This window comes from Pipistrellus hanaki, assembly GCF_964339955.1.
Source record: "Pipistrellus hanaki genome assembly, chromosome: 11".
Taxonomy (NCBI): Eukaryota; Metazoa; Chordata; class Mammalia; order Chiroptera; family Vespertilionidae; genus Pipistrellus; species Pipistrellus hanaki.
This window is the reverse complement of record NC_140513.1, coordinates 1,675,122-1,688,293: the sequence shown is the minus strand read 5'-3', so window position 1 is coordinate 1,688,293 and position 13,172 is coordinate 1,675,122. Positions and strand designations below refer to the sequence as shown.

The following is a 13,172-nucleotide window of genomic DNA, read 5'->3' as shown; positions in this document are numbered from 1 at the left end:
GTCACACTGCGTACAACAAATGCCATTGTTTATTTCCATGTTTCCAAAATCAAAACGTTTCCAAACACAACTAAGATATAAAATACAGCATAAAATGAGATCGATACCTATTTCCCACATAAAGCAAAAAGTTGTCAAATTGTTTTGCCAAAACCAATTGGTAGGTTATTTTCCGCTCCTCCTACCGGGGCCCAGGTGCTAGCCAGCTCTGGGCAGGGAGGGGGGCGGGAGTGACCACCATCAGTGACCGGGCGGTCGACACAGGTCTCAGCAGTCAGGGAGGAGCCCGACGAGATGCGGCTTGGCTGAGGGTGCCACTCGGGCTGTCACTCGGGTGGGGGCTGCCAGGATGTGTTAAGGGGGGAGGGGTGTGGACCAAGAGACCACGCGGCCCAGTTGAATCAGAGTGTGTAGTGAGCATCCGAGGAAGAGACAGGCCCTCCGGCCGGCTTTGTCTGCCACCAGGACGAGCCTCCGCCATGGCTGGGGCCCGGGTGGGGGTGAAATGGTCGCCATCAGGGGTCCAGGCTGCAGAGCCAGATGCGGTGCTAAGAGCCCTGAGGGGCAAAGGCAGCCCCCTCCCTGCAAAGCCTCCGGCACGGAGGCCCTCACCTGGCTCTGGTCGGGAAGGTGACCTGGACCTGCCTCCGGGCTGGCCCTCAGGCCCGCACACCTCGGTGAGGACCAGAGAGCTGCCCGAGGCCAGGCTCTCTCGCTCTCGGTGGGCCTGTCCCCCAAGGACCTGGGGGAGGACAGTGGGAAGCACAGTGTCCCAATCCCCGGCCTTCGCGGGATGGGCCTGGCCGAGGTCAGCAGGAAGCACTCACCCCCAAGAAGAGAAACACAGTGTAAGGCAACGTTAGAGCTTTAAATACAGGAGTCAGATCCAATCGGTAAGGCATCACAAATCAGTAAGAAGTAATGTGGGCCGAGTGCAGCACAGCAGACAGGCTCTGAGCAAGCAGCAGCCTCGGGGGCCGGGGCCACGGCCACCGCCTGGGATCCCCCAGCCAGGGTGCGCCCAGGCCAGCGAGGCTGCAGAAGGCTGAGTGAGGTAACTGGTCTGCGAGCTGGCTGTCTGCTCCCCGGCAGGCCACGGGAGCAGCTGGCTGTCTGCTCCTCCCCAGCAGGCCACGGGAGCAGCTGGCTGTCTGCTCCTCCCCGGCAGGCCACGGGAGCAGCTGGCTGTCTGCTCCTCCCCGGCAGGCCATGGGAGCAGCTGGCTGTCTGCTCCTCCCCGGCAGGCCACGGGAGCAGCTGGCTGTCTGCTCCTCCCCGGCAGGCCACGGGAGCAGCTGGCTGTCTGCTCCTCCCCGGCAGGCCACGGGAGCAGCTGGCTGTCTGCTCCTCCCCGGCAGGCCATGGGAGCAGCTGACTGTCGGCTCCCCCGGGCAGGCCACGGGAGCGGCGAGCCAACCTGCAGGCGCGTGGGTGGGCGAGAGGGTCCCAGGCTCTGGGCGGCTTTCCGCAGGGCTCTAAGCTCCACCCCCACCCGGGCCCGGAAGCCCCGGAAACCCACGTGAACTGCACCATTGGCCGGCGTCCTGGTTAAGGACGTTTCCGTGGACGGCCCCTAATACTGCCTTGCGCTTGGGGCTGGCTCCTCTGAGCGCGTCGCTGTCCTCAGTGTGACACTGCAAGGCAGCGAGCGGCCAGGGCTCTGATGTGCTGGGCCATCCAAAATCACTTAGTTTCAGCTAAAAACGTAAACTTAAAAAAAAAAAAAGAGGGAGACTGCTTTGAATGATACACAGATGTATCTGCTCAGGGTACAGCTGGAAGGCCCCACCACCCACAGAGGAACCAACCAGGACAGAGGCCGTACCCCACCCGGCTGCTCTCGCCGCGGCCCAGGCCTGGCCATGGGGAGGGAACCGGCGGCCGCTGGCTGGCCGGGCGGCGGGCGGCGGGCAGAGCAGTCAGCCATCGCTCAGGGCTGCAGAGTTCTCTCACATCTGTGCGTCACCCAGGCAGGGGAGAGGGCGTGAATGCCGGCCGTTTGTGGATCGACCCCGAACTAGTCCTCGCCGGCCACGGGCCTAGCCAGGCGGGAAGGTCTGTTACCACTCTTTCTTCTTCTCGTCCATGGAGACGCCCCCGGGGCCCAGAGCCACCACCAGCAGCAAGCCTCCGATCACCGACATGGTCTGGAAGAAGTCGTACTTGAGGAAGTCGTGCATAGGCTTGTACACGGGGATGGTCCAGAAGGCGTTGAAATACACGTTGATGGCGAACAGCCAGACGACCAGAGTCAAGGCGGCCAGCTTGGTCTTAAAGCCAATGGCCACCAGAATCATCAGCGCGGTGCCCACCAGGTTCTGGAGGATCTGCAGAGGGGGAGCGAGAGACTCTGTGAGCAAGAAGCACGGCCAGTGCCCGGGCGAAGGGACTGGGGCCGCTCTCGGCCAGGCTGTGAGAGAGTGGTGACAGGTGGGCTGAGATGGTGGGATGGTGACAGGTGGGGCTGAGACGGTGGGATGGTGACAGGTGGGGCTGTGACGGTGGGATGGTGACAGGTGGGGCTGAGACGGTGGGATGGTGACAGGTGGGGCTGAGACGGTGGGATGGTGACAGGTGGGCTGTGACGGTGGGATGGTGACAGGTGGGGCTGAGACGGTGGGATGGTGACAGGTGGGCTGTGATGGTGGGACGGTGACAGGTGGGGCTGAGACGGTGGGGTGAGAACGGGGCTGGGGCAGATGGAGCAGTGCCACTCCAGTGGGAGCCTGGGCCTCACACCTGGGCACCTCGCCAGGCAGGGCGCACACTCGGTTACAAAGACCTGCTCTGTCAACTCCCGGGGGCCAAGGACAGAACCTTCTTCAGCTCTGCACACCCGGCACCCGGAGCCATGAGATAAGGGGAGGGAGGAGAGGAAACGCGACCCGTGAGGCCGGCACCAGGCCCTCCAGCTGCCCTCGGGGCTGGACCTCATTTGTTGGGGGCAGGTTCTGGGCACACAAGAACCTGACAGCTTGTTCCTGAATGGCCTCGAAAGCCTTGCCTTGGTGGCCCTGGGCTCTGCTTGGTCCATACCAGGGCGGGGCGGGGGCGGGGGCAGGGGCGAGGCGGGCAGCACTCACGGAGAAGAAGCTGGCGTCGAAGTGCAGGAGGGTCATGAACATCAGCACCAGCAGGACGCGGCCGCCCAGCTGCATGTACTGCTTGGGGGAGCTCTCGCGCATGGTGGGGACGCCGGCGAACATGCTCTTCCCTTCCGAGCGGGACTCCGCCAGGAGCAGCAGCAAGCCCCCGCCCAGGGCCAGGTTCCTGCGGGAGACGCCACGCAACGCTCAGGCCCAGCCAGGGCGCCAGACCCGCCCGAGACCCCGGCCCTGCCCCCTCTGCAGACCAAGCGGACGAGGCCTGAAGACACACTGCATCAGACAGCACGGGCACCGGCATGTCTGGAACTGCACTGCTGAGCAGCTGGCTCAGTGAGCAGCGCTTCACTGGGACCCCTCCTCCCCCCACTGGGCCAGGAGAGGCAGCTCCGCGCTCACGTGTCCAGGCCCTGGGTGGTGAAGGCTCTGCCAACATCCACCGCAGTCTAAGCAGCACAGCCTGGACCCCTAGTGACAGCGCCCAGGTGAGGGGGGAAGGAGCAGGTGACCCTCCAATCAGACGCACGTACCTCATCAAAAACTTCAAGTCCCATAAAATGCTGTAGGCGATGGTCTGAGGGGACAGAGGGCAGAGAAAGGTGGTGTCAGCATTGTCAAGCACCTGCTTTTCTACCGAAGGGAGAGCATTAGGCAGGTTTTTAAATCTGAGACACAAAACCGCCGCAGGACACCCAGGACGGCTCTGAGGGCAAGCTGGGCTCAGGGCCTGTCTAACCAGAGCTGCCCCGGTGCGCCCCGGAGAACAGGCGGACCCGGAGAACCGGGGTGTGAAAGCCTGCACCCCAGTGGCCAGGCGGTCTTCTTTACGAAGGAAAGGAAGAGCACGGCCCCGGCGGCAGCCCACCTGGCGGCTCCCGCCTTCTCAGAGCAAACCCAGGTGGGCGGGACTCACGGGGCAAAGTGGGCACCCAGAGCCCGGCCCCATCGGCACAGCTGCCAGCCGAGGGCCGCCCGCTTCTCCTGCGTCCGCCTGGAGCCCCTTCTCGGAAAGGAGTTCCAGGGAGACTCCTCCAACGGCCTTCCCAGAGGCTCCGCTCCAACCTCAGAAGAAAGGCAAGGCGCCCCCACCCCGCCCCCCCATTTCCCTGCAGGGTGGTTCCAGGTGAGACCCCCCCCCCTCGCCCCGGTTACCTGCAGCGCTATGATTCCGAAGAGCCCAAAGCAGGCGTACTGCACGAAGTTCCTACTCAACACCAGGATGCAGCCAGCTGGAAAGGAGGAGGTGAGGTCAGGGGCTCCGAGTGAGCAGACCCGCCCCGGGGGCCGGCTGCCTCAGTGGCCTCAGGTGCAGCGCAGCCCAACTACCCCCCACGGGCAAAAATGAAGGTGTGTGGGGGGAAGGGCGGCACCCTCCGCGGTCAGCTGACCGCCACACAGGCCCTGCGGCACCCCAGGACAGGCGGGAAGCGTGTCCAGGGCCGAGGCTGCCACCGGGAGCAGAAGCCAGGCCTGAGGCCGACGTGAGCTGCGCTAGGCCTCGTCTCCCTTCTCCTCCCCCTCATTCATCCTCCAGACACCGGGGTTCCCCCTGCCGGCTCCTCCCTGCCCAGCTCGCCCGCCTCTGCTCTGGGGACGCCGACACAGGCTGCCCTTTCTTCAGCAAGCCCGCCAGTCCCCAGGGCCCACCCTGCTGTTGGCGAGGGAGCCACTTACTGAGCTGTCCGAGCAGGTTGAGGAGCACGAAGGTGGAGGCCACCAGGTAGCCACAGCCCCAGGTGCTGTCGATGTAGTCGCGCTGCTCGCCCCACTGGAACCACATGCGCACGCCGTCCTCCAGGAAGGTGCTGATGAGGCAGAGGCGCGCCACGTGCGGGAGGTACTGCTTCGTGACCCGGAGGAACTGTGGGCAGACGTGGCGTGAGGGCTGCGGCGGCCCCGGCCCCAGCCAGGCGCTCAGCACCTGCTCCCGCATGCGTGTGGGCACGCGAGAACCCGCACCAGTTCCAGGCAGCCCTGACCCCGTCAGGTGGCAGTGACCCTCCCCGAGGACCGCTGTCATCTCAGGAGACCCGTGTACGGCCACGACGGCCATCCCACAGGAACGGCCCAGCACGGCCGCCGATCTCAGGCAAGGGCAGCAGCACGTTCGGCCCGAGGTGGGGGCTCGCCCGGCCCGCCTGCCGTCAGAGCGCCTGGGCCTCCCAGACGGAAGCGAGCAGAGTGTGTTCCTGGGAGGAGAGTCCGCTCAGGTGCCAGCCAGGGCGGGCGGAGGGCCTGGGGGGCCGGCGGGAAGCTCAGGGACTCACTGCCCGGCCTCTCCGCAGCAGTGGAGGGGAGCCAGGCTCTGGCCCACGGCGCGCAGTGGGGACCACAGTGCCCCTCCCCTCCCTCCCCTCCCGAGAGCTCAGGCGGGGCCTGGGCAGGTGCGCACACAGGTGTGGAGAAACCCGAACCTGCGGGGAATTAGGCCAAACAAATTAAAAACACACCAACAAACCGGGTGGACAGCTGTCCCAACCGCAGTGAGACTCAGTGTGTAAGTCACCGGCCAAAGTCAGAGAAACACATTCATAACTCTCCTGCTCCATGCTAGCCATGCCATTTATTTATTTTAAAAACTTAAAAAATATATATGTATATATACTGATTTCAGAGAGGAAGGGAGATGGACAGAAACATCAACGATGAAACAGAACCATTGATCGCTGCCTCCAGCACGCCCCCTGCTGGGCGCCACGCCATTTATGACAGCTGACCGGGAGACCAGCACACGTGGCAGCCGAGGTACAACCGTCCCAAGGTGTTCCCGTGCACTTTCTTCCGGCCGAGAGAGGCTGAGATAGGAAGGGAGAACTGCCAGGGCACCGATAACGCAGGAGCCGGCCGGGAAGATCAGGCCCACCCACCGGAGCGATGTGTCAGCAGGCGAGAGTCTAAAGGGCACCCGGGCCTGGCCCCTCGCGGGTCAGCCACAGCCCCTGAGGGCTCACCAGCCCTACGGAGGGAATAAATGAAGGCGCACACATGAGCATTCCTTAATTTTGGCATTGTGAAAAGTTGCTTAATAGCTAGAAAGTGCTCAAGCTGTCCATCGCAGTTAATGGCCTCTGGCTGTTCAGTTTGGTTCATCAGCTTCGGCTGGTGAGCAGAGAGCCTCCTCCCGGCCGGTGGGGGGAGCAGGGGGTGCAGGGAGGAGCCAGAGGTCACAAGGCAGGCAGGTGTCCCTTCTCTTCCCACCTGCTGAGCTGAACCCCGAGCTGTCAATTCCACAGTCTGCCCAGCCTTTCACCCACCAGCGGGGCAGTCACAGGACGGAGACAGCCCCGCAGGCGTGGGCCGTGACCGCGGGCTGGGGCTGGGCCCGGGTCCTCCTCCTGGCCCCACCCCCCCAGCTGGTGCTCTGTGACCAGGGGTAGGGGGTCTGTGCCACCCCTAAAGGGAGGGCAGCTGGAGTGAAGGTCGCTAAGGTTCGCTCCGACGTCAGTGAGCAGAAGAGAGCTTGGTCAAGCAGGGGCCAGCACCCCACGCGGAGAGCAAACACAGGTGGAGGCGCACTTGTGTAAACACACACCGCGTCAGACCAGGGATTTGGGGACCGTTGACGCCACCCGCCCCCCCATTTCCGCCTCATGGCCCACACGCTTCAGAAATGCCCAGCAACAGCCGCGACCGCCCTGAGGAGACGGACCTCCGGGTGCGGGGGAGGGGGGAAAGCCCTGGCAACCGCACGGCCCCACCTGGCCCCACCTGGATGCGAAGCCGGGGAGAAGCCCAGCGAGGCGGGGCCGGCTCAGGGACTGGGGCCTGGTGGGACCCCCAGGCTGGGAAGTGACCCCAGAAGCAGCACAGGGACCAACATGGGCGGAGCTCTGGCTCGCCTCCCGCCTGGGCTGTGGTCTGAGCCCCCGGGGCGGGGGTGGGAGGGGGGCAGTGCACAGCCTCCGTGGCGGGTCTGCACTCTTAAATTGGGTGTCTGGGTCCGGAGGATTACAGAGCAGAGCTTCCCTCCAGACAGGTAATCACGCCTGCCTGCCTGCCCACCTGCCTCCCTCCCTCCCCGCAGACGGCTGGGGCTAAGGCTGGCGCTAAGCGGTTTAGCCGGCGTCTCCTTTCGCTGGAAAAGCGCACCCCCCGCTGCCCGCCTCTGAGCCAGGCTGCCACTGGCTTCCCAGCGCGAGGCGGGTGGGGGCGGCCTCCCGGCGGTACGGCCTGGCCCACCCAGAGCCCGGTACACGGCAGCCCCTGTGACACCTGCTTGGACACGAAGGAAAAGCCGTTTCATAACAGAGACCAGGCCCATTCTGATCCTATTTCCTGCACGTGTTTTGGTCACCAGGGTTCAGACTTGGCCACTGAGCCCACACCACGCCGGCTGGACGGCGTCCCAAAGCCAGTGTCCCCGGGGGAGCGGAGCAGAGCGGGCACAGGCATCGGCGGCACCCAGGCCGAGCTGCCACCTGCCCATGCTCCGTCCGCCGCTGTGGGCCTGCGGGCAGGGGCTGCTGGGGGCGGGCAGAGGCTGCTGGGGGCAGACAGCGGGAGCCTGGGGAAGGGGGAGGGGACAGCCAGTCACAGGGTCTCAGACTCACAACTGCCCGTTTTTCCACCTGCACGTCCCTGACACGAGCCAGTTCAGTGACACACGTGCCTGCCCACCGGGACCCCAAACTCCCAGCCAGCTTAGTCTCCCTGAGTGCTGCCGTGGCTTCCTGCCTCACCTGGAGGGACTGGCCCTACGCTGGAGACGGGCTGGCTTTTTCTACTCAACATCCAGGAGTGACAGAGAGCCTGCCTAACCTGGGGGAGCAGCCCGCCTCCCCTGTCCCCATCAGCGCTCCCTAAGAGGCTCGGTGGCTCCCTTAGTCTCCGAAGACAGGGAGCAGGGCCGAGTGCTCCCCTCTGCCCTCCCCCCACTCCTGGTGGCCCAGGGCACGAAGCCCGGGCAGGAGGAAAATGCTCAGAACCCATACCCATGGCACCCCGAGCGGCTAATCCAGACCTGACACCGGCTGGGCCCGGATCTCACTACCCAATGCCTGACCAGAGGCCAAGGGGCTCTGGGTGACAGCTCCCAGTCCGGCTCTCGCGCCGAAGGACAGGTACAAATGCCAGGCCGTGCTAAGGCCGGGACGAGCCAGCAGGCAGAGCTGAGCGCTGCCACTCCTTTCTCGGTCGGGGCGTGCGGGGCGTCCTGTGCTGGCAGCGAGGCCGGGGGCAGACGGACTGGAGTGCTGAGCTCACCGGCTCCCGTGCCCAGCCCCAGCCGCAGAGCTCGCTCAGCACTTCCCCGGCCTGGCCCTGAGAGGCAGACACTGCCCCTGCTGCCCAGGGCCAGGAGCCCGATGCCAGGGGACAGCTCGGGAGGAGCCTGCCAGGGAAGCTAACGGACACGTACCCTGCTCGCCTGTGCGGACCCGCAGGGAAGGTCACCGCACTGCCGAGCGGCCAGGAGCCTGGACCTGGAGCAAGACACGGACCCAACCTCCAGCCACCGTCACTGAGCACAGCGCACCTCCGTCTCCTCACCACCGTCACCGACCACAGCGCACCTCCGTCTCCTCGCGAACACGGAGACGCCACGGCCAGCCTCTCACAGCCCCGAGGCCGCACGGCGACGGGCACGGAGGACTGGCCCCACGCTGGTGCCGTTAAAGGGCCGGTACTGCCAGGGGCACACGGGCCTCCGGGGTCCCCCGCTCAGAGCCCGGCCTCCGGTCACATCCTGTCGCTGCCTGTTTGCGCCTGTTCTCTGAGGACAGGGCTGGGAGGAAGCAGAGGTGTGCACTGTGCACTGTCGGTGGCTGCATTGTTTCCCTGTTCCCTGCAGCATCGATCGCTTTCGCTTCAAGCCCGGACGCCGCCCCTGATTGGCAGCGTCGCCTTACTCGGCGGGTAAGATCTGTGTGGCCAGATCTGCCTCGGAAGCTGTGACTTTGCTCTGCACCGCTCTACGCCCACGTCCTGCGCCCCGCCTGCCGTGGCGGGAGGCTCCTGACTTTGGCTTTGAAGAGCCCAGGCCCTCTGCCCTCCTGCGTGGAGGGCGGGGGCGGCTGGGACAGACACCCGGCCATGGCCACCGCGGCCCGGCGGCCCAGCCTGGTAAACCGACGGCGGGGCCGGGCCTGGGAGCAGCTGAATGTGGCAACGGCCGCGAGGGCGCAGGCCTCGCCTCCTTCCCACAGGAACTCAGGCGACCTGACCCGACCCGGGCCCTCCCGGCCCTTCCTGGGTCCCAGATCCCGCTCCCTCACAAACAGACAAGATGCGGGGAAGGAGGTGGAGGAGGAGAGCTCACCCATCGGATTGGCAGCGGCGACTGAGACATTTTGTCTAGATCTGGTTGTGAAATGCACTTGCAAAACCAGGGTTTTCCGGCTGAGGAGCCAGTGCTGGGCTCTCAGTCCCCGCGGCCAGTGAAACAGGTCACTGAAACGATGTCAGTGAAGATGGACCGAAAGGCCTCCGTGGTCCCGGCCGCCCTCGCTCGCTGGCACCCTGTTTGCGAGGGGCCCCGTTTTTAAGCTGTGTCTGCACCCACAAACCACCACCTTCGGAAAAACTACTTCTCCAGGTTGACAGACTCCGCCCCCCAAATTGGTTTTAAATGGCTGGGTCGCAGGAAAATGTGTGACCCCAATTAGGAGGCCCCTGGGGGGACCATGGAAATGGGTTCACTGATCACAAGACACTGGCTGGCTTTGTTTTGTTTTTAAATCACATGCTCAGCCTCCCGGGACCCTCAGGTCCCCCAGCCCGATGGCTGGACGCACCCCAGGCAGGTGCAGCCTGAGCCCTGTGAACCCCGAAAGGCCAGCACCCACGGCAAGTGACCAGGGCAAGGACGGCAGCGGGGCGCCCGATCTGCCGGGACCAGGCTGCCAATCACACAGTAACGGGCCTTTCATGAGCCGCGGGCCCAGCGCCCAATGCCCCCCGCTTTCTGCCCGGCAAACGGACCAAGTGGGGGGCGCTGTCCTCTCCCCCCACCCCCCCGCACCCCGGTCTGTGCGTCCGGCCGGGCGTTCCGGGGCCCCAGGCCAGCTTCCCGGGCTCAGGGGCCGCTGTGCCCTGGGGGAGGCGGCCAGGTGCCCTCGGGGAGGGACGCGCCGCCCCTCCTCCCGGCAGATAGCGCTCCTCCGTCCGCCCGGGCAGAGTCCAGGGAGGGAGCGCGGGGTCAAAGGGACCCCACGGAGCCACGCGTCCGGAGAGCCAAAGGGGGGGGCTGAGCGTTCTGGAGTTGGGGTGCCTACCACGGCGCCCCCTTTCCTCCGGAGGGCCCCAGGCTCCAGCCTGACCACCCCCGTCCCAGACCCAGCTCCCGGCCGCCCCCTGCGAGCGCCCGGCGGGAGGAGCGTGCGGGACCCCTTCCCCCCGCCCCGCGGCCGGGACGGAGGACGCTCTGAGCCCCCGGCACTCGGGCCGCCTTCTGGGGGGCGGGGGGCGGGGGGCGGCGGCTCACAGCCTCTCCTTCCAGGAAGGCCGGCCGGCTGGGGGGACGGGGCGCCGAGCAGCGGGCCCGAGAACACGCCCGGCCGCGGCGAGGGCCCGGGGCGGGGGTCCCGGGCCGGGGTGGGGGTCTCGGGCCGGGGCGGGGGTCCCGGAGGCCGGGGTAGGAGTCCCGGAGGCCGGGGGTCCCGGAGGCCGGGGCGGGGGTCCCGGAGGCCGGGGTAGGGGTCCCGGGCCGGGGGTCCCGGAGGCCGGGGCGGGGGTCCCGGGCCGGGCGGCGCGCCAGGGAGCCGGGCCGCGGTTGGGGGAGGGGGCGCGACCCCGGCCGTGGGTCGGAGGCTGCGGGCGCGGCCCAGGCCTCGGGCGGCCCCGCGGGCTTGGGTCCGGGTGGCGGCGGGGGGCGCGGGGCCGGGAGAGGCCGCGGGAGGTCCGGGGGGAGGCCGCGGGCCGCACCTGGTCGGCGAAGTCCTCGGCCGTGCCCATCAGGTCGTTCTGGCCCATGGCGGCGGCGGGAGGCCCGGCTCACTCGCTCTCTCGCTCGCTCGCTCGGCGTTCGGCCCGTCGGCGCCCGCGCCCGTTGCGGCCTCCACAGGAAGTGCCCGGCCGGCCTCGCTCCTCGTCCGCGGCTCCAGCGGCTGCCACGTAGGCCAAGCCTTAAAGGGGCCGCGCCGCGGGGCCCGCCCCGGCCGCGCCTTAAAGGGGCCTCGGCGCACGGCCCGCAGTGGCACCGCCCGGCGCGCTCCAAGCTCCACCCACCGCGCCCTTAGGCCCCGCCCCCGCAGCGCTAGACTCCGCCCACCTCGCATCCAACCGGGCGGCCCCTCTAGGCCCCGCCCACCCCTCTCCAGGCTCCACCCACCGCGCTTGTAGACCCCGCCCACCTCACATCCAACTGGGCGGCCTCTCCAGGCCCCGCCCACCGCGCTCCAAGCTCCACCCCCCAGGAGATTTAAAGCGGCCAGTCCCCGGGAGGGCCTGCTCGCCGAGGGACGCTATGGATACCGTTTGGGCCGGGCGGGTCACGTGGCCAAGCAGACACACCCGGGGATGAGGGTCGTTTTCAGGGTGGGGGCTGGGGTGCGCACCCAGACGCAGTCCCGATTGAGCATGCTCAGTTGAGGGTCTGCCCTCGGGCGCCGGCTTGGGGTGCACCTCTGGCGCCCATCGGAGGGAGGAGGAGGACAGGAGTCATTATGGAAAATTACAAGGTGCCGAGCTGTCCCCTGGCGGGGAGGCTGGGGCGACGAGGGGCCCGCGGTCTGGGACAAGCCCTGGACCTGGACCTCCAGCCACCACCCCAACCCCTGTAACGGTCACAGCCCCAGGGGAGGCAAGGGACCCATTGTCTGGCCAGTGTCTGCCTCTAGCTCGAAGGGGGCCTCCCGGTGCGTGCCCTTTGCCTCTGGGCCTGTTGGCCGCTGTCTAAAATGAAGGGTGGAATGAAGGACTGCAGCCTTGTCTGTCTGCGTGTCTGCGGTGGAGGACACGCCAGCCTTCTCACCCCTGGGTCCATGCTCAGGCCCATGGAGACAGGACTCCCTCGAACCAGAGTTCGTGATCAGGAGCCCCCAAAACCCTAAAACACCGTCAGTAGTCCCAGTAGGGCAGTGGTTCTCAACCTTCCTAACGCCGTGATCCTTTAATACAGTTCATGTTGTGGTGACCCCCAACCATAGAAGTATTTTGTTACTTCATAATTTTACTTCTGTTATGAATCATAAGTATCTGATATGCAGGATGTCTTAGGCGACCCCTGTGACACCCAAAGGGGTCGGGACCCACAGGCTGAGAACCGCTGCAGACGGGGCCTGGGCTGGAGAAAATGTGTAGCGCCTGGAAATGTCTCAAAAGGAAAGCTGCAGAATGCAGGCGAATGCGTGATTCAGTGCTTCCCTGCGTGCTGTGTCAGCTGTATGAACCGTTAGGTCTGGTCTTGGTAAAAGCGCCGTGAACCTGAAAATAATTTGTAAGTTAGATTCTCCTCACCCTGGGGAGCAGAGGGGCGGGGAGCGAGGACCACAAGGCAGTCAGCCAGGGGTGAAGCACAGGAGTTTCTGGGACCAGAGGCTAAAAAGCAAAGTTTTTCAGGGAGGAATTAAAATATTGCCTTGGGGGCAATGTTAAAATATGTACACAGATAATAATTTAATTAAAAAAATGTTAAATAAAATATCGCCTTGATCTGAGACACAGATGCGTCTTACCACTCAATTTGCCACCTGAGAGGCCTCTGCACTGCGTCCCTGCAGCGGCATGAACTGCCCTGGACACCGCGTCCCTGTGGTTCCCTGCGCGGGGTTCAGACCACTCACAGGGCTGGGCCACAGAATCCTACACCTTTTCTGGACGCCAAAGGTCCCTGCACCCAGGGTTCCATCCCCCACATCTCTCCTCTGCACCCTGGCCCCTTCCTCCATCCTCTGACAACTGCGATCCCACCGCCCAGCCTCACCACCAACCCCCCGCGTGGCACGGCGGCCATCGCTGCAGGCCTGGCTCGAGGCACAGGCTCTGGGGGAGACCCTGGAGCTATAGTCTAACCCGCGCCACCTCCGTTGTTAGTGCTGGGCCTCAGGCGAGGACCTCGCTCCCTGTGCCCGTTTCCTCCACTGTGAACGGAGAGAGCCGGGGGGTGGCCACAGGGAGAGTGCGCAGCACAGT

The 13,172-nt window shown here is 65.7% G+C and overlaps 2 protein-coding genes across 2 annotated transcripts in view; both read right to left on the bottom strand.

The window, feature by feature from the left end:
* Nucleotides 1–13,172, bottom strand: part of GBGT1 (globoside alpha-1,3-N-acetylgalactosaminyltransferase 1 (FORS blood group)) — a 134,816-nt gene that overhangs the window by 56,112 nt on the left and 65,532 nt on the right. The gene's annotated exons all lie outside the window — the stretch shown is intronic.
* On the bottom strand, nt 12–11,180 carry SURF4 (surfeit 4). The gene is made up of 6 exons (XM_084899337.1): nt 10,965–11,180; nt 4,779–4,965; nt 4,257–4,333; nt 3,635–3,678; nt 3,084–3,270; nt 12–2,327 (listed from the first exon to the last, which is right to left on the bottom strand). Exons 1-6 carry the CDS (start codon nt 11,010–11,012, stop codon nt 2,061–2,063), a joined length of 810 nt encoding a protein of 269 aa, XP_084755463.1. The 5' UTR covers nt 11,013–11,180; the 3' UTR covers nt 12–2,060.